General features: G+C 42.5%; 1 protein-coding gene across 2 annotated transcripts in view; it reads left to right on the plus strand.

Annotated features, from left to right (window-relative positions):
* LOC146812872 (alpha-2-macroglobulin-like protein 1) overlaps nt 1-19916 on the plus strand; it is a 315529-nt gene that overhangs the window by 33671 nt on the left and 261942 nt on the right. For both annotated transcript variants that reach the window (XM_085619945.1, XM_085619946.1), the window contains exon 2: nt 16776-16959. In XM_085619945.1, the coding sequence (XP_085476071.1) occupies nt 16776-16959 (184 nt within the window). The remainder of the gene's footprint in view (nt 1-16775; nt 16960-19916) is intronic.

Raw genomic sequence — 19916 nt, forward strand, 5'->3', positions numbered from 1 at the left:
TCAATAAATGATGACTGGTGTTTACAGAGACTATCAGTTAGATTACATGGTCACTGGCCAAAGGGATTTTACCCTGCGATGAGGCCATCTTGAATTTGGATTCTGACTTGCAGCAGTGGGGCCGTTTATCCACTACTTGGCCCAGGAAGATCAGTTTTAGAGAATATTTGGTTGCATATGTTGATGGTATGCCCTTGGCACAATCTATGCCCAATACTGAGTCCAACAGCACTAAACAGATGTGTTTCTGCAAGCAGAAGGCGGCTTGCAACAACGTATAAACAGGTGGAGCACTGATAGAGCCCAGTGGAGATAAGTCTAATAGCCGGGTGGTGTGGGTGTCAACTCCACACACAGCACAACTGGGAGTTCACTGGAACACTAGCCTTGTAGCTTTCTTAGGACACTTCCGATCTCCTTCTGTTGTGCGACCAGCACGAGCCGTCTGCTGATAGTTACCAGTGACTGTTCTGGCAGCCCCCTTGAACTAAGTCACACAGGTTCTGCACCTGCTGTGATTTTAATTAATTTTTATTAAGCACCCATTAACCAACATAGGCATATTGGCACATAGGAGAAAGCATTAAACTTGTAAGGATGTAATACCAAGATATAGGAAGAGACCAGCAGAAAAGGTGAGTTTCTAAGGAATTTCTGAAGGAAAGATTTGAGTGTTCTTAATTTGTAAAGGTGAGTTAATGCAGAGTTGAGGACCACGCAAAGGCCGCCCATCCAAGAATGTTTGAAATGGGCATTCGAGTGTAGGATCTGCTGGTTGGCGTGCATGGTTTTTGGAAGGGTGCAGTGGTAGAATCATGCAGGATGTGATTTCTCAGCTTCACAGAAAATTCTGTCCTTTATGACAATCTACAGCTCAATCAGTAGCCATTGGAGTTTAGCTGAGGCTTAATAGCATAGTCGAATTTACGCAACTTCTTACATTCCGTACTGTGAGGTTTGGTGTCCTCTGAAGCTTAACTAAGGAGGCCTCGAAGAGGCCCAGAAAAGCTTTGCTACAATAGTAAACTCTTAATAAATCACATGCTGAAACTACTTGAACATAAAGGTGATGTGGCAGGTATGCAACAATTTTCCTCAAGAGTGTTAAAGATTAGAAGCATGCTGAGGAAACAGTGTTAATCTGAGGTTTGAGGGAGAGATCTTGATTCCGCATAACTCCTAGAGACTATACTGTCTTTAACGGGGAGCAAACTTCTCTCATAGTCACAGGCCAGAGTGTATTTTGCATTTGCTCAATGTTGTTGCCCACTAACAAGACCTCGGTTTTATTAGCAAAAAAGATGTTTTACAAAAGCCAAGTCCGAACTTCATGCAGACTTGTAGTTAGCCTGACTGCAGAGTTGGGTGCATGACTGCCCCTCTGTTCTTGGGTCCTCAGGTCTAATTGGCTCCCTAATACAATTTCCCAGTCCTGTATCCCTATTGCATGCTTGTCGGCCCCGATAAATTGCTTTGCATCTCCCCGGTCAATATAGTACAGTTGTATGTTGTTTGAACAGCTTTGTATGTTTGCGTTATGTGTCCTTGCCTTTGTTTGTAATAATAACGACACTTATCCTCGGATATAACTGGCACTACTGCAGGAGACACACCTAGTGGGTAATGAAGGCCAGCTTGTAGGATTCATGAGAGGCACTAGGGGACAGAGATGTATTCACGTAGATCAATCTAGTTCCAGGATTCAAAGAAATGACTATGGCTCAAAAGCAGTTATGTTATGGCTACAGTTCAGTGGTGTGTTGACCAGGTGACAGAACTGTGGTGTATGTGCCACACCCACCTTACATGTGGAATCTGCGAACGTGATTGGTTTCATCATGACTGAAGTGTCAGACTCAATCCCGATTATTGGAGGGGACTTTAACAATGTCATAATTGAGGCTGAATTGAGGGTTGGGGCTTCTACTTCTGGGTGATTTTTGGTCTGATTGGCAAAGAGCAACTCTGGAAAATGTTGACTGCCTGGAGCATGTCTTCAGGATATATTTCAGTTCCTTGTGTGCTGCATATTTGAGCACAGGTGGATGTGGGCCCATAGACCAACTCTTCAAATGATTCAAGTGCACAATGGCTTGTCAGGGTTGTGTACTGGCCCCTGCCCTATCCGCGGACAGATTTACCGATTATCTTAAAAGAAACGGCTTCTTTTTCTCCTAGAATAGGCAGGGTGCATATCTCATGTTTTCTACATGGAGACACTTTAGTAAATCAGTCTGTCAAGAAAGCAGGTGGCCCTGCCAGAATACTGCATTAATAATCACGTCACAGTAACATTTTGGGAAGAAATAATGGATATATTCCTGGCAGTTTAGAGGAAATCTGATGGAGAGCGAACATGCATATAAATATAATGGCTTAAAATGTTCTGCTTCCTTAATCTAGGCAGTGAATTTAGATGAGTGATTTGTCCAGTCTATGATAACCTTGGGCGATTTAGCAAAGTTTAGTCGCAAATATGGGGACTATATACTAAGTCCATTTTATTAGCTTTTAAAGGTAAAGTACCACCCCTTGTTCAGTATGGTGCAGAACTACTGGCTTGTGACCATAGACTCTCCTGGAAGTCATCAAGAGAATCCCTTTGAAACATCTTCCACCCAATTCGGTGACTGAAGAGTCAAGCATGGGCCTGGGCGGATGTAGGACGTTACAACGCATACTTTTACAACGCATGCACTTACAACGCAATTTTTACAACGCCAAATCCACTACAACGCATTCCATTACATCGCATGACACTACAACGCATTTTAAAAAACTACCTTTACAACGCATTCCATTACATCGCATACTACCTTTACAACACATACCATTACAACGCATAATATTACATTTCATTTAAGGTAAGTATTGGATAGTATAGGGGTAAAAATTACTATTCTAACTCCAGGGGGTGCAACAGTAGGGTAAGTGTTGGATAGTATAGGGGTATAAATTACTATTCTAACTCCAGGGGGTGCAACAGTAGGGTAAGTGTTGGATAGTATAGGAGTAAACATTACTATTCTAACTCCAGGGGGTGCAACAGTAGGGAAAGTGTTGGATAGTATAGGGGTAAAAATTACTATTCTAACTCTAGGGGGTGCAACAGTAGGGTAAGTGTTGGATAGTATAGGGGTAAAAATTACTATTCTTACTCCAGGGGGTGCAACAGTAGGGTAAGTGTTGGATAGTATAGGGGTAAAAATTACTATTCTTACTCCAGGGGGTGCAACAGTAGGGTAAGTGTTGGATAGTATAGGGGTAAAAATTACTATTCTTACTCCAGGGGGTGCAACAGTAGGGTAAGTGTTGGATAGTATAGGGGTAAAAATTACTATTCTAACTCCAGGGGGTGCAACAGTAGGGTAAGTGTTGGATAGTATAGGGTTAAAAATTACTATTCTAACTCCAGGGGTGCAACAGTAGGGTAAGTGTTGGATAGTGTAGTGTAATATTATGCGTTGTAATGGTATGCGTTGTAAAGGTAGTATGCGATGCAATGGAATGCGTTGTAAAGGTAGTTTTTAAAAATGAGTTGTAGTGTCATGCGATGTAATGGAATGCGTTGTAGTGGATGTTGCGTTGTAAAAATTGCGTTGTAAGTGTAGTGCGTTGTAAAAGTTGCGTTGTAAAGGTTGTTCCCCGCCTGGGCTCATATCAGGTCATGATCGGGAACGGGCAAGGCGAGTTAGATTTACACACTCTTTGTATTCTAGCATTCAAAATAAAATCTCCATCCTATGTTTGAGGGAGATATTAAAGAATGAGACCATGGGCCAGGTCAGTTTGAAGGCAGATGGACTTACACAAAGACCTGCATTATGATTTTTGTTATATACAGCAGTGGGATGTTTATTCCTCCCATGCAAGCATTGAAGTGTTCAGCCATGAAATGTTGTAGAAGAGATTAGGGTTACTTATAAGAGAAACCCTCCTTACCTATAAGAGAAACCCTGCATTATCCTAACTTTAAATTATTTGGGAGATGATGAGGCTTTTTCTTACATGATTCATCAGCCAGCCTGGCCACTAAAGTTAGAAGTCCTCGTGTTCAGGTTGGGTTTATTCCTGATTTCCCATCCCCACAGGGGCAACATTGATTGGTGCTAAGGAATGGTAAATATACATATATTTTGATAGACTGCAATATGTTTTTATCTTTACTTCAACAGTTTTTAAAACCGTTATTGATCAACTATGATGGACTGTTACATTCTTCAGCAGTTAAACTTTTAGCTGATGCGCTCTTCTTAGATGTGAAGTTAGGTCTTGGTTATCTTTCCATTTCTTACAAAATGCATGCCTTTATTTAATAAATTGTGTACATTGTGTTTACATTTTATGCATGATGCCTTAATTGTTTGAAAGACATAATTGTCATTATAATCTGAAGGCTTGACTGATTGGTCGATTAACTTATTGTGTCAGGGACAGATCAGGTCCTCGTGAAATCGTCCAGTCCTGAAACCATTTGCTTGGTGAAATTCTACAAGGGTTTAGGACATCCTTGGAGACACACCCACATTTCAGAAAAACAATCTAACTTTTTAGGTCTGGTTCGACAGTGCAGTTTGTTGTGAGCAACAATTAAAAAAGCTTTGAGAGTTCTACTGAGAGTGGGGCTTACGCTCCGTCCGCATTTTGGTTCCCTTGAGAACATGATTTTATTGGAAAGAAAATGTGTGCTTCCACCAAAGAGTGCTTGTATTGCACCTTTTGTCTTGGGGCAAAGATTATACACTACAAGGCAGTTTATTATGAGATGTTATGATAAAGGCAGTAGAACTGATGCATCTATTGTGAAAAGCATATGTTAACAGCAATCCATGAAAGTGTAGATTGTTTTTTCTCAGTACGAAAGCCTGCAAAGAAGCATTTTGTTACCTGGAATCTCACAGATTATCTAGTGGGCAAGGGTTATGGTATTGGTTACCTCCTCTGAAAAACCCTCATGGTGGAAAATTTGCACTGTGAGAATCTTTACTAGGCCCTCTTAGAAGAGATAGTGTTTTTTTTTTGTTTGTTTGTTTTGTTTGGTTTTTTTGTTGCATATTTATATAGCGCAAACTCGACCCGAAGGTATTGGAGCGCTTTACATGAGCACCGTATTTACATTACACATTCAGGCACGGGGAGATTAAGTGATTTGCCCAGAATCACAGGATGTGGACGTGACCTCGAGGCTCGAACTCTGGTTTCCAGCACCAAAGTCGGCAGTTTAAGCCGACGGACCACATCCTCTCCCTAGTGTTATGATTTGCCAACTGTAATTGTGTTTGCATTTGCTATTTGATGACCGTATGCCTGATGTTTTTTTGTGGGAAACTTAAGCTCAGAGAGCAGGCCTGAGTTGGTTATGGTGACAGCTAAAGCCCTGATTGGTTAGCTAGAAAAGGGTATTTCCGATGCCATACGTTTAATCTGTGTATTATGAAAGGTTGCAACAACGACAGGAGGCCTAATTTATTTATCATTTAATACTTATATTAAAGCCAATAGGCCTTTATGGGTGTTTTTTTTTGCACTGTGTTAAAGCCTACAATCAGGTATTTTGCTAAATGAAATCTCACAGATTACCTTTGTTGGTAAAGATTTAGTGTTGGTCACCCCCTTTGACAAATCTGTAGGATAGAAGATTTGAACGGTAATAATTCTTGCTAGAATTGCTTTAAAGGCCTGATAGCCTTAGCTGTCAGGCAGGATCTTGTATTAAAAAAATCATTAGCTAATAAATACTCTCATATATATGACTATATATGTATACAGATACGTAGAGGGCCTTTGGGTCAGCTGTCTTCTGCTACTTATTTGTCTAAGTATCATTTGCACTCTGCTTCCATCCATGACAATGAAATGCAAGGGGTAATGGTTCAGTACACATCAATCATTGGCTCTTATGCCCTGTGAATGACAGCATTTTCTGATCACATGTTCAAATCTGCCTGGAAATGAGTGCGATTGAGTATCATGTCTAGTTGGCCAGTCCTTTAACTTTCAATTTTCTCATTTAATAGTTACCCTTGCATCTCTTTGCTTTTCCTCTTTTCATTTCCTTTTTCTTTTGAGAGGAAACCACATCTCTCCAGGCAGAGCTAATGGACCACTTGATTGCTGCTCATTTCCGCATCAGTGCTCCACATCCCAGGTGACCACTTCCTCTAAACCAGACACCCATTAAAGAATGCTGTTATCCATAGTGTATCATTGTTTTACCATTCGAAGATGGCCACACATTGACTGTAAATATGACAGCCATGCTGGAACTGTAAAACAATTATATACTTGGTACAATGTCACTGCAAGATGGACACCAGCTGCTATGTTTAGGTTCATGATGAGCATGTGCCTGTCGTGTTTAGATGACAGCATTGTTTCTTCTTTGTACTTGTATTGTTTTAATTTACCTTGCATAAGTTGTTGAGTTTGTTTTCGTTAAATTGCGGTTGTGTCAGAGGGTGAATGAATGAATGAGTCAGTTGGTGGATGAATAAACGTATGAGTGAAAAGGTGAGTGGCAGTGATGACTTATTGGGGGCCTAAACCCAACAGTGACACAGCAGGCTTTTTCATTCATATGCCAGAACTATTGGCATTGTCAATGCTTGTTATCTAAAGGAATCAACGATCATTCTCTCCTTGTGTTGATGACTCTTGGAGAATGGGGGATACAGAGAAGGTGTTATGAGCATGAGAAACAAGGCTAGTCAAATAGTTGTATGGTTGAAAAAGCAGGAAGAACTTGAGCCAACTGAAAATGTCGAAGGGGTGCTTTGGAAGTAAGACACATAATTTACTCAACCATCCACAAAATGTGACCTTTCCCAACCCCAGAATTCAAGAGGCACTGCTGTAGGCTTGGCGCTATACAATGCTTTCTTGTTTGCGTAACATCGCACAGCACCAACAGTAAAGCTGGCGTAGAGAGAGATGGAGAGTACAGAAAGTAAGTGGGAGGGCAGGAGGAGAATGAGGGCAGGAGGGAGAGAGAGATGTAGAAGAAGGGAACAGAGTGCTGCTAGGATGGGGGAGGGGGTACTCGGGTATCAGGGGGTAGGACGCTGTTAAGCATGTTTCTGGTAACAGTGACGACCCTCACTAACCTTTTCTCCATTTACTTTTTGGTTCCAGCGCCATGAAGCTCCTCGGAGTGTATGCGCGCTTTGTACGAAATAAATGAACTGGTACAGACTAAGTAAGGGAAGGGGCTGGACTGAGGGCAAGGGAAAGGAAGGAAAAAGCAAGGGAGAGCAACATGGAGCAGAAAGTAAGGGAAAAGATACAGCAGTGGATGGGGAAGGCAGTAATGGCAAGGGGGTTAGAAGATGGAGAGAGGCAGGCAGGAGGACTAGAGAGCAGGAGGAGGGCACGGTCAGAGGCACAAAGTCGTCCTCATTAGCTGTCGATTATGGGATTGTTTTCCCCAGCGAGCTAATGTGCCACGTGGCGCTGTACTTTGATAAAAGCGCTACCCGGTAACATGAAAATTAATCTAAATGGTTCTAAAAAAAACTAGTAAGAAATGGAACAGAAAGCTAATGAGGTGTAGTGGGGGGAATTGCAAGGCGGAGAGAGGCACGCAAGGCTTAATGAGCCTTGACAGAAACACATGGCGGCTGCACGCGTGCACACACATACTCCTCCTCAATTTTGTTTAATGTTTGGATAGTCAGAAAAACCATTGAGTCATATTGTTGAAAAAGCTTATTTTATTTATTTTTTAAATAAATATTCTTTAAGTGATCCACCACAGAAGTTACACCAGTGGGAAGCATCAACGCGGGATTGTCCCTGGACTAAGACTATTTGACATAGATCAAAAATATTTTTCCACTTACAAATGTGAAGATCTACCAAACTTAAAACCCTGATAAAATACATCTGTGATGTGCTACTACTTCAAAATATAAGTCTTGAAAAACCCTGGCCAACTTGAGCCATTGAGCGAAACACGTGTCGGCTGTTAGTATTTACCAATACGATCTCAAAATAACAGCATACAGAAATAAGGATGTAACTTCTGTGGTGGATCACTTAAAGAATATTTATTTAAAAAATAAATAAAATAAACTTTTTCAACAATGTGACTCAATGGTTTTTCTGACTATACCAATATCAAAATAATTGAGGAGGAGTATCAACTTACAACGTTTTACATGAACTATCTTTTGAGGTCATACCGGTCCAGTGCCTCGAGTGAATCTCCTCCAAAGCTACCTACTCACTTATGGGGCAATATTATCTGGAACTGGAATACCTGGACCCTGTAAATCTAGCAACACCTTCCTACATGCGCTGGTGGTGCACATCCTGCATGCGCTGGTGGTACATATCCTGCATGCGCTGGTGGTACACCTTTCTACATACACTGGTGGCACACCTTCCTACATGCGCTGGTGGCACACCTTTCTACATACACTGGTGGTCCACCTTCCTTCATGTGCTGGTGGCACACCTTCCTACAAGCGCTGGTGGCACAGCTTTCTACATGCGCTGGTGGCACACTGTGGTATTCCACACATGGTGACAGTACTAGAGCATCTCATGTTAGAACCCTGCTGATTTCGTGGATTGTTGTGATAGAAATGTTCTGTAAATCTTCAGTTACATGATTGTCTGCTGACTGATGGATGGGATCTACTCTATTGGAATAAACATCTTAATACTGTCTACCTGATTGCCAAGTTTATTATTTGCAAGATACTTCACTGGCGTAGTCGGCACAGGATCGACAAGAGAAGATCTCAACAAAGGATATTGCCTTGAAATTTGAGAAGGCATCGAGTTTCATTGAGAAGGAATCGAGTTTTAACTCTGCGTTGGATTTTCCTGCTATCCTTGAAAACCTCTTTGAGAGAATCATATGCGGATCACTACTTTCTTACAGCAACAGCTACAGTTCAAAGCGTGTTTCCTGCTTTCCCGTGCGTGAACTATCAAGAGATCTGACTTTGGCTCTGTGCTGGATGTTTGCTTTTGTCCGTTATCATTGAATGTTTCGGCGTCTGAAGGTTATACCTGCAAGCGAATCACCGTTGTCATATTTTTTTTGTTTGGCAATATATATATATATATATATTTTTTTTTTTGCTCTGACACGTGTCTTTAACTTTGTTTTGACACGTTTGCTCATCGTTGTTTTGCCAACCTTGCGGAGCCAATCTACCCGTTCATCTCAATGTGAGTGGTTGGTCAGTGCAAGTTTCAACACATGTGTTTTGGAGAAGGAAAGCGCGAGGATTTATGTCGTATTGATCGTTATTGTGATTTGATTTTCATCGCTGCAGCGGTTTCCCCTGAGACTCCGAGCATCATACAATTTTAAAGATAAACGAAGCCTCTCAAACAAAGTAAACCGCGTCATCATACCTGGAACTTCTTCGTTCTTCTAGAACTGCTCCCCACGATCGACTCTCTGCTGTCTTTGTGGTCGCCTCTCCTCATCGTATCGCGTCACCACGCATCACGCTAATTCAAGCGTGCGTGGTGGCCATTTTGTGTACGGTTGCTTAGCAACCAGCAGCGCTTCACTCCTTAGCGTCTCATTTAATTTTCTGCAACGATTTAGTAGATTGTGGGTTGTTTGTCATCTAGCGGTGCCTTTGTTGATCTTCATACTGCTTCAAGCGTATGTAGTGAACATTTTATCTACTATTGTTTGTTTGGACCAGCTGAACTCTCTAAGTTTCAACTCAGTATCTGAATGCTTTTGATATTACGAGTTGTATTTAATAATACAAGATAATTAAGATCCAGAGACAAATGAATGCTCTCATTTCGAGGGTGATATTATTCACATTGTTTTCGTACAAATGTTTGGGGTATTGTCTATGATATGTAATTTGATGATTTAACAGTGGATATTGTTTCCTTCCACATAGTTGGGGTGATACCTGAAATAACAAAAGGTACAGCATTCTATTTTTGGCAGGTGTACCGTTAAATTTGTTTTGAAACCTGAATTTATGTAAAAAAAAAATAATTTAACACGTACAATTTTATAAACAACACTCAAGCTAGATAAGTGGTTATGTAAAGAATCCTCATTTTTAATAGGCTTTTGTCAACATGCAAAACGTCACAGCAGCACTATTTTTTTTATCATGTCCTGGTTCTCCTCCCATTAAATGGAAAAAGTGGAAGGTTGTTTTCGAGAGATATGCCAGGGTTGGCGGTCCCTCCTTAAGTGCTGAAAGGAGGTCACCCTTGTTACTTCATTGTTTGGGATCTGAAGGTCAAGATGTTTTTGATCATTTACCAGAGCTTTCAGCTTCAGATGCTAGGGGTCTTAATGATTATGAGATTTGTATTAAGAAACTTGACATGCATTATCTTCCCAAGGTTAGCACTATTCTTGAAAGATACCAGTTTGCAAAGAGGATGCAATCTGCTGATGAGACAATTGAGGATTATAGAACTCAATTAAGAAAGCTCGCCTCTTCATGCAAATCTGAGAACTTAACTGATGAACGCATCAGGGACCAATTTATGTTTGGTTGTAGCATAGAAAAAATTAGGGAAGAATTGTGGCTAAGAGACGAACCAACTCTTGAAGAGGTGTTAACTGTTGCTAAACGTATTGAACACTCATTAAAATGTGTTGCTGTCATAAAGAAGGATTCAGAAAAAGGGGCTATTGTTGAGATAGTGAAGGTTAAATCAGAAAGACGTAACACAACTGATAAAAGTAATCCTGCTAAAATGGGGTCTGAAAGAAAATGTTACAGATGTGGTAAAGCTGGACATCTTGCTAACGACAAAAGATGTCCAGCTCTAAATCAAACATGTTCCAAATGCAAGCTAAAGGGACATTTCACTGCTTTATGTAAAACAAAACCCAAAACAAAGGTCAAGGAAGTAGAAATATAGCAAAAGGATTGGGAAGATGCTAATTCTGATGATTTAGTGTGTGGGCAGATTGTGGTACAGGTTGAGAACAAAACCAGCAAGAAATCTTGTCCTTATGATGAAATTGTGGTAGAAGGTGAACAAACTAGAGTACTGTTTGATTCTGGGGCAAAGATTACCATCATATCGAATGAGTTCTTTAACTCCAAGCTCAAGGGAAAGATTACATTAATTAAACCAGACATCATTCCTTTAGCATATGGGGGGGAACCTATAAAGATTCATGGGTATTTTTCTGGTGTAATAGAGTACAAAAATCGGTTGATTGCTGGAAAGATTTATGTTTCAAAGCGTGGGGACAGCATCATTAGTTGGTTACATCAAGGGGATCTGGGGGTCTTTCTTGATCCTAATGCTGATCCTCCCATACAGTTGAGGGATAGAATTCAATCGGTAGATAGAAATGCGGATGACATGTATGTGCACAATCTGAAGACTGAGTTTCCCAATGTGTTTAGAGAATCATTAGGCTGCTTGAAGGGGTATCAACACAAGATTCAGTTAAAAGCGAATGCAGTTCCTGTGTGTTGCAAAGTGAGGAGTGTCCCGCTATCTGTTAAGGAAGACATGAAAAATGAAATACAAAAATTAAGCAGTTGTGGGATTATTGAGGAAGTTGAGGGGTCTGAATGGTTGGCTCCGGTCGTTGCAGCACGCAAACCTAATGGGAATCTGCGTTTGTGCATCGACTTAAGACAACTTAATAAGTGTGTTGTAGTGGATAGGTATCCATTGCCCAACATTACCGAACTATTGACTCTACTTGATGGAGCGAAAGTGTTCAGCACATTGGATCTCACTTCAGCGTATCATCAAATTGAGTTAGAAGAGTCGTCCCGAGATTATACTTCTTTTATTACACCCTTTAGCACTTTTAGATTTAGGAGAATGCCTTTTGGTTTAGTATCAGCTTCCTCTGTATTCCAACGTGTGATGGAAAGAATATTAAAAGATCTTCCTGGGGTATGTGTCTACCAGGATGACATTTTAGTCTTTGCTAAAGATGACATGGAGCATGACTCTAGATTAAGATCTGTTCTGAAGAATTTGTGTAAGCATAACCTCACTATCAAGGTTGAGAAGTGCAAATTTAGGTCTAATACCATCAATTATCTAGGACATAGTATTTCTGGGGAAGGTGTGAAACCTAAAACTGATTTGGTTGAAACCATTACTAAAATGTGTTCTCCTACTAATAAATCAGACTTAATGAAATTCTTAGGTATGATTGAATATTATGCTAAGTTTGTAAGGGGTTTCGCAGTTGTAACTGTGAACATGAGGAAATTATTGCGTAAAGGGGAGGAATTGTTGTGGTCAGACCGGTGTGAAGATGAATTCGTGGCTATTAAGGAAAAGCTTGGTCTAGCCCCTTCGTTAAAGAGTTTCAATCCTGCCAGTAAATCCATTTTAGTGACTGATGCAAGTGATAAAGGGCTTGGAGCTGTGTTGAAGCAGTGTGGTGCTAATGGTATGCAAACCATTATGTTTTTGTCAAGAAGTCTTAGAGATCCTGAGACACAATACTCAGTTGTAGAGAGAGAAGCTTTAGCTGTGTTTTGGGCGGTAAAGAAACTTAAGAAGTTCTTGTGGGGTTTGGATTTTGAGGTACATACAGACCATAAACATTTGATTGAGATATTTAGCAAGAAAGGATTAGATCTTGTTTCGGGAAGAATAACCAAGTGGGTAATTGGTTTACAAGAGTATAATTTTAGGATTAAGTATATTCCTGGAATTGAAAATGGTGTTGCCGATGTTCTTTCACGCTTAGTTCCTAGTGGTAGTGTGCAAGAGGACAGTACGGATGATGACGAGGATGATGAAATAGTCTGTGTAGTGGATCATGACATCATTTCAGAAGTAAAATGGTTGGAAGAATTACAAAATGATGCGACACTGTGTGAGGTGATATCCTTAAACGCCCAAGTGGTCCGTGGCAAGAGATTGCCTTGGATATTGTTGGTCCTATACAAGGAAAAGAGGCACAGACATATTTATTGGTTGTTATTGACATGTACTCAAGGTGGCCTGAGGTGTTTTTCTTGTCTATCATCAACACCAGCAATGTGATAGAGTGTTTGAAGAGTTTGTTTGCAAGGGAAGGCCAACCAATTTCTATTTTATCTGATAATGGTGTTCAACTTATTTTGAGAGAAATGGAGCAATTTTTATCTTCTAGAGGGATTGTTCACAAGACTTCTGCACTTTATCATCCAGAGGCCAATGGGATGGTGGAAAGATTCAATAAAGTTATTAAAGAGACCATTGCTTTGGCAAAAAGTATTGGAATGGATTGGAAAAAAGAGGTTATTTTTAAAATTGAAGAGTACAGATTAACTCCACATGCTACAACTGGAAAGACTCCTTTTCTGTTATTTCGTGGTAGGCTGCCTAACACTAGCATTGAACCATACTGGGTTAATAAATATGAAATAGTAAAGGGTAAGGAGAAGGAGTGTGATGGTGAAAAGATGCTAAGAGTGGAAGAAGAAAAGGGGAAACAAAGGAAAGCATACTTAGACAAGAAACATGCTGCAAAGAAAACTGAGGTGCATGTAGGTGATTGGGTCAGGATTAAACGTCCTGGTTTGTTAGGAAGTTCTTTGTCTAAATTCATGAAACCCATTAGGGTAATCAAAACATTCAACAATGCAATACAAACACAGGACCATCGTATTTGGAACTTAAATAGGGTAGTTGTGTGTAGTGGTGTGCTGAAACATGGCGTAAAGATAGATTCAGCTAAGGGTAATTCCACCTCCTTTCATACTGGTGATGATGAGACAAAAGATTTGAATTGTCCGAGGAAATCGTCCAGGGTGTGTATGAAACCAAGTTATCTTGCTGATTTTATTTAATATTTGTTTTGTTATTTATAAACTTGTTCTCTTCTGGGGAAGTGAGATGTGTGGTATTCCACACATGGTGACAGTACTAGAGCATCTCATGTTAGAACCCTGCTGATGTCATGGATTGTTGTGATAGAAATGTTCTGTAAATCTTCAGTTACATGATTGTCTGCTGACTGATGGATGGGATCTTCTCTATTGGAATAAACATCTTAATACTGTCTACCTGATTGCCAAGTTTATTATTTGCAAGATTCTTCACACACCTTCCTACATGCGCTGATGGCACACCTTCCTACATGCGCTGGTGGCTCACTTTCCGACATGCGCGGGTGGCACTCCTTCCTACACATGCTGGTGGCACACCTTCCTACATGCGTTGGTGGCAAACCTTTCTAAATGCGCTGGTGGCACACCTTCCTTCACATGCTGGTGGCACACCTTCCTACAGGTGCTGGTGGCACAGCTTCCTTTATGTGCTGGTGTCCCAGCTTCCTACATGCGCTGGTGGCACACCTTCCTACATACGCTGGTGGCACACCATCCTTCATGTGCTGGTAGCATTCCTTTCTTCATGCGCTAGTGGAATTTGCTCTTACATGCGCTGGTGGCCCACCTTCCTACACATGCACTGGTGACCCACCTTCCTACACATGCGCTGGTGGCACACCTTCCTACATGCGCTGGTGGCACACCTTCCTACATGCGCTGGTGGCACACCTTCCTACATGCGCTGGTGGCACACCTTCTTACAAGCACTGGTGGCACAGCTTCCTACATGCGCTGGTGGCTCACCTTCCTACACATGCTGGTGGCACACCTTCCGACATGCGCTGGTGGCACACCTTACTGCAAGCGCTGGTGGCACAGCTTCCTACATGTGCTGGTGGCCCACATTCCTACACATGGTGTAGGCGCACCATCCAACATGCGCTGGTGGCACACCTTCCCACAGGTGCTGGAGGCACACCTTCCTACATGCGCTGGTGGCATTTCTTCCTACATGCGCTGGTGGCATTTGTTAATACATGCGCTGGTGGCATTTCTTCCTACATGCGCTGGTGGTACACCATCCTACATGTGCTGGTGGCACACTTTCCTACATGTGCTGGTGGTCCACCTTCCTACATGCGCTGATGTCACACCTTCCTACACATGCTGGTGGCACACCTTCCTACACATGCTGGTGGCACACCTTCCTACAGATGCTGGTGGCACACCTTCCTACAGATGCTGGTGGCACACCATCCTACATGCGCTGGTGGCACACCATCCTACATGCGCTGGTGGCACACCATCCTACATGCGCTGTGGCATTTGTTCCTACATGTGCTGGTGGCACACCTTCCAACATGCGCTGGTGGCACACCTTCCTATACGCACTGTGGGCACACCTACCTACACGTGCTGGTAGCACACCTTCCTATACACACTAGGGGCACACATTTCTACACGCGCTGGTGGCACGCCTTCCAACATGCGCTGGTGGCACACTAGCCTGCATGCTCTGGTGGCACACCTTCCTACACACACTGGTGGCACACCTTCCTACACACGCTGGTGGCGCACCTTCTTGCATGCACTAGTGACGAATATAGCACGTTACAATGCATGCTATTACCACGCAGTAGGTTACAACGCAGTCGTTAAAACAATCGCGTTGTTACCACACGTGGCTTTACATCGCAAGTCATTTCTACTACTTGCGCTAGGTGGCGTGCTGGACTTAGCAATAGTATAAATTACTATTCCTACTCCAATTAGTGCAACAGCAGGTAAGGTGTTGGATTTAAAATCTAACACATTCCCTGGTGTTGCCCGCCACCTAGCGCGAGTCGTAGAAACGACTTGCGATGTAAAGCCATGCATGGTAACAACACGGTCGTTGTAACGACTGCGCTGTTACCTACCTGCGTGGTAATAGCAGCATTGTAAACACTGTTTCCTACTGGTGACACACCTTCCAACATTTGCTGGTGGCACACCTTCCTACACGTGCTGGTGGCACACCTTCTTGCATGCACTAGTGACACACCTTCCAACATTTGCTGGTGGCACACCTTCCTACCCGTGCTGGTGGCACACCTTCTTGCATGCACTAGTGACACACCTTCCAACATGCGCTGGTGGCACACCTTCCTACACATGCTGGTGGTACACCTTCTTGCATGCACTGGTGGCGCACCTTCCTACACGGGCTGGTGGTACACTTTCTTGCATGCACTGGTGGCGCACCTTCCTACTCATGCTGGTGGTACACCTTATTGCATGCACTGATGACACACCTTCCTACATGTGCTGGTGGTACACCTTGCATGCACTGGTGGCACACCTTCCTACACATGCTGGTGGTACACCTTCTTGCATGCACTGGTGACACACCTTCCTTCACAGGCTGGTGGTACACCTTCTTGCATGCACTGGTGGCGCACCTTCTCCACATGCTGGTGGTACACCTTCTTGCATGCGCTGGTGGCACACTATCCTACATGTGCTGGTGGCACACTATCCTACATGCGCTGGTGGCCCACCTTCCTACATGTGCTAGTGGTACACCTTCTTGGATGCACTGGTGGCACATCTTCCTTAATATTACTATTGATATATGTGTGATGCAAAGAAGACGCAGAGGTAAGCGAAAGAAAGAGTCAATATTTGATAAGGAGTAATAAAGTGAGACCGTGAATAAGTCTTTGACACACTTGACCCCCTGCGCCCAATACTGTAATGATCATTGTCCTAGAATCAGAATACCGCAATCACCAGAATATGTGGATATAGGGCGGTTGATTCCAGCACCCACTATTAAGGTTACCTCTGGTTGTCTTGTCTGGGCATCTCAGATTAAACCTTTGAAGAACTAAATCAATTCCATGTTTATGAGTGAGTGGGTGATGATGAAGGGCCGAGGAAGGTAGAGGGAAGAATGGCCCTAAAGGAGCCCATGTGAGTGTGATGGTACTAGTGAGAACAGAGCCTGACACGACCCTTGACCTCTGTATTCTTCCCTTCCAGGCACTATGCAGTACTGATCCCGGCAGAGATCCACTTTCCGCACACAGAACGGGCCTGCGTCCATCTCACCGGCCTCAATGGGACTGCACATGTGACAATCAAACTTCACCTGCAGGAGGTCAACCTTACCCTCCTGGAAGAAAATGTTGAACACTCCACATACTTCAAATGTGTCTCTTTCCAGGTACAGTATCCAGGCTTTGTGGGTGGGAGGGGGCTGGAGGAACCATCAGTTGATGGTTGGCAGTGCCCAGGTCCTAGAGGTTAAAAGCCGACACAGCTATAGTACTGAATCCCCAGCTAGCTGCCTAGAATTGCAAGGTTCATGGTAAAGGTTAACGACTGAACGTACATGAAGGTGTATCACCACCTCACCCACAAGTGATAGATACTTCATAGTACATACCCAAAGGCAGTACTTAATTTGATCCTGTGGTTTACGGTGATCAGCACCGGGACTTATTTGTCAACACTGGCACTTATGACAGTCTGCCACAGTGTGGAGCTGTTTGTCTAATTTAGATATGAGCACAGCGACAGTTCTTTCTGAATTCAACATGCATTAAAAAGACTAATGCCTGCACCCAAGCCATTCTTATAGCTGATGAGGCTTGGAAAATTCTGAATTGTCACACTTGCAGGAGTGTCATGGTTTGTAGCTGTCTTGGTACTGGCATTGACTGCACTAGCAGGAGCAATGTGTAGAGCATGCCGCAGTAGCCTCCTGACAAGGGCTCTGGCACTTACATTTTTACAAATTAAGCACTGGCTAAAGGCATCCTCATAGATTGTTCTGGTGAAGCATTTAGGTACCTTTCGGTCTTTATGTCCATATTAAACATCTTACACCTCTTTTTCATCTTCAAACTACTTTTTAGAGGTGCTAATTTTCTTTTCTACTTTAGCTCTGGATGAGTTTAAACATTAGCTTCTCAGATTTAAGACTATACTGAGCTCCAGAATTATGCTGGTCTGCATGGGCCTGGGTGTGTGCTGTTTAGGGGCCTTTACATCTGTCTGTAGTCACAGAATTCGCAGAAGCTGCAGAGGCACTAGGCTGATCCAACTGGATCCAAGAGGCATTCACACTATGCCACAGGTTCAACATTTCTTAGAGGCTTGCGTATTCGTGCAATAACATGTTAAACTAAATATGTACTAACTTGTCTCACAACAATACATATACAATGACCAAAACAATGACAACAAACCGCTGTATCACACTCTATGCAGTGTGTCATGCGGAGATTCCACCCCCAGTGCTCATCTTGGACATTTCACACAATGCTCACATCTCACTGCACCTCAACGCACTCCACTGGCTCCCAGTCCAGCAAAGATACCAAATCAAGCTGCTCATGTACCCCTACAAAGCCCTCAACAAAATCAGACCAGCATACCTCAACCACCGCCTCAACTTCTACCAACCCACCAGACACATCTGATCGGCCTACATGGTACTGTATGTACCCCTGCGGGGGACATTCCTTCTCACACATCGCAGCAAAAGCCTGGAACGACCTCCCGCTACACCTCAGAACTGCCCCCTCCCTCATGGACTTCCAAACGACCTGGCTCTTCCAGGAAAAAGCAAACATAATTCTATCCATCCACCTTTCTCGGGTCCTCGCCCTACTCAGCACCTGGATACCCTCACTGGTCATTAGCCGTGCATTAGAAATCCACACAACATAACATAACAGTGCAGAGATTCCACCACGAGTGCGGAGACTTTGCACTCGTAACTTTACTTTTGTGAATCGGGCCCCTTGTGTGGATCATGTCTTGAGTTGGTACAGCTGCAGTTGCATCCATCATGTGCCAGCCTCACTCCACATTAGTTGCAGGGCCTTGTCCTCCTGCCTCAATTAATGCTCATAATCCTGGTTGTATGACAGTATATCAGATACCACAGTATTAGTTAGCATTTACATTTCATCTAATACATCACACATAATTAATTCATTTTTAGTATGAGCTACTCATTTTACTACTCTGTTGTCTACATTTATATCATCTTCCATTATACTATACTAAATGTTTTTGTTAGTATTTATGTGCAGTATGTGTCCACACCTAGTCCTGACCCTTGACCTAATAGTTACATCACAACATACCTACCTATATGGGGTACAGATAATTTAAAGGCAGAAGGTATTATAATTCTCCATGCCATTGTGATGCAATTACAGTGATATTACTGTAGCACAATATTTTGTATGCAATATTGTGATTATGCACTGGGCACATGAGGAACTGAAACTGCTTAATTTGAGCCGGTGGTTTCTGGAGCTCGGCACCTGCACTTAATTGCTAACACCGGCACTTGTGACAGTCTGCCACATGGTGGTACTGTTTGTTTATTTAGAGTTGAGCATAACAACAGTTGTATATTAATTCAATATATACGTTAAAAATAAGATAAAAATAAGATGCCTACAACCAAATCCATTCGTATAGCTTTGGGCGCCTTGAATAGCCTGAAGTGTACTACTTGTATGAGTGTGATGGTTAGTAGGTGTCTTCGTACTGTCGTTGGCAGCACTGTCATGGGCGATGGATTGTGCTAGCTGCAGTGGCCATTGAGGAGCACCCTGGCACTTTATTATTTTACAAATTAAGCAATGAATTGTCCATTATCTTCGCTGATGGACTGATGTCACTCACACACTGTCTGCAGAGGTCATGATCTCCACTGTCTCTTCTTTCTAAATTTCTAGGTAAAGGGGTCTCTCTAACCTCCTTCATGTTCTGTCTCATCAGTTCCCGACAACAACTGGTCCAAGTAATGAAAAGAAACCCTCAGGCGTTTTTGTGGCAAAATAGTGTGTAACTATGCCATGTCAGTTCACAGGCTCACAACTCAGTGACTTAAAAACTCAAGTCGACTCATAGCCAGGAACTTTTTCCCTCGAGTACCAACTCATCAACACATAAATCAATGATCCGAGCAAAACAAAAAAAAACATAGTGAAATTAAAACAATGTTTAATGTCAGTAAAATATGACAATTAGATAGTTGTAATGAAAAAACTAGAATGCAGTGGAAACATCTTTACTTGTTGATGGAAGGGGTACGGGTAGTGAGTACAGCTGCCGGCTTTGGAACTGGGCACCCAAATCCGAATATCACCTTCAGCT

The sequence above is a fragment of the Triturus cristatus genome, chromosome 7 (assembly GCF_964204655.1).
Source record: "Triturus cristatus chromosome 7, aTriCri1.1, whole genome shotgun sequence".
NCBI classification, from domain to species: Eukaryota; Metazoa; Chordata; class Amphibia; order Caudata; family Salamandridae; genus Triturus; species Triturus cristatus.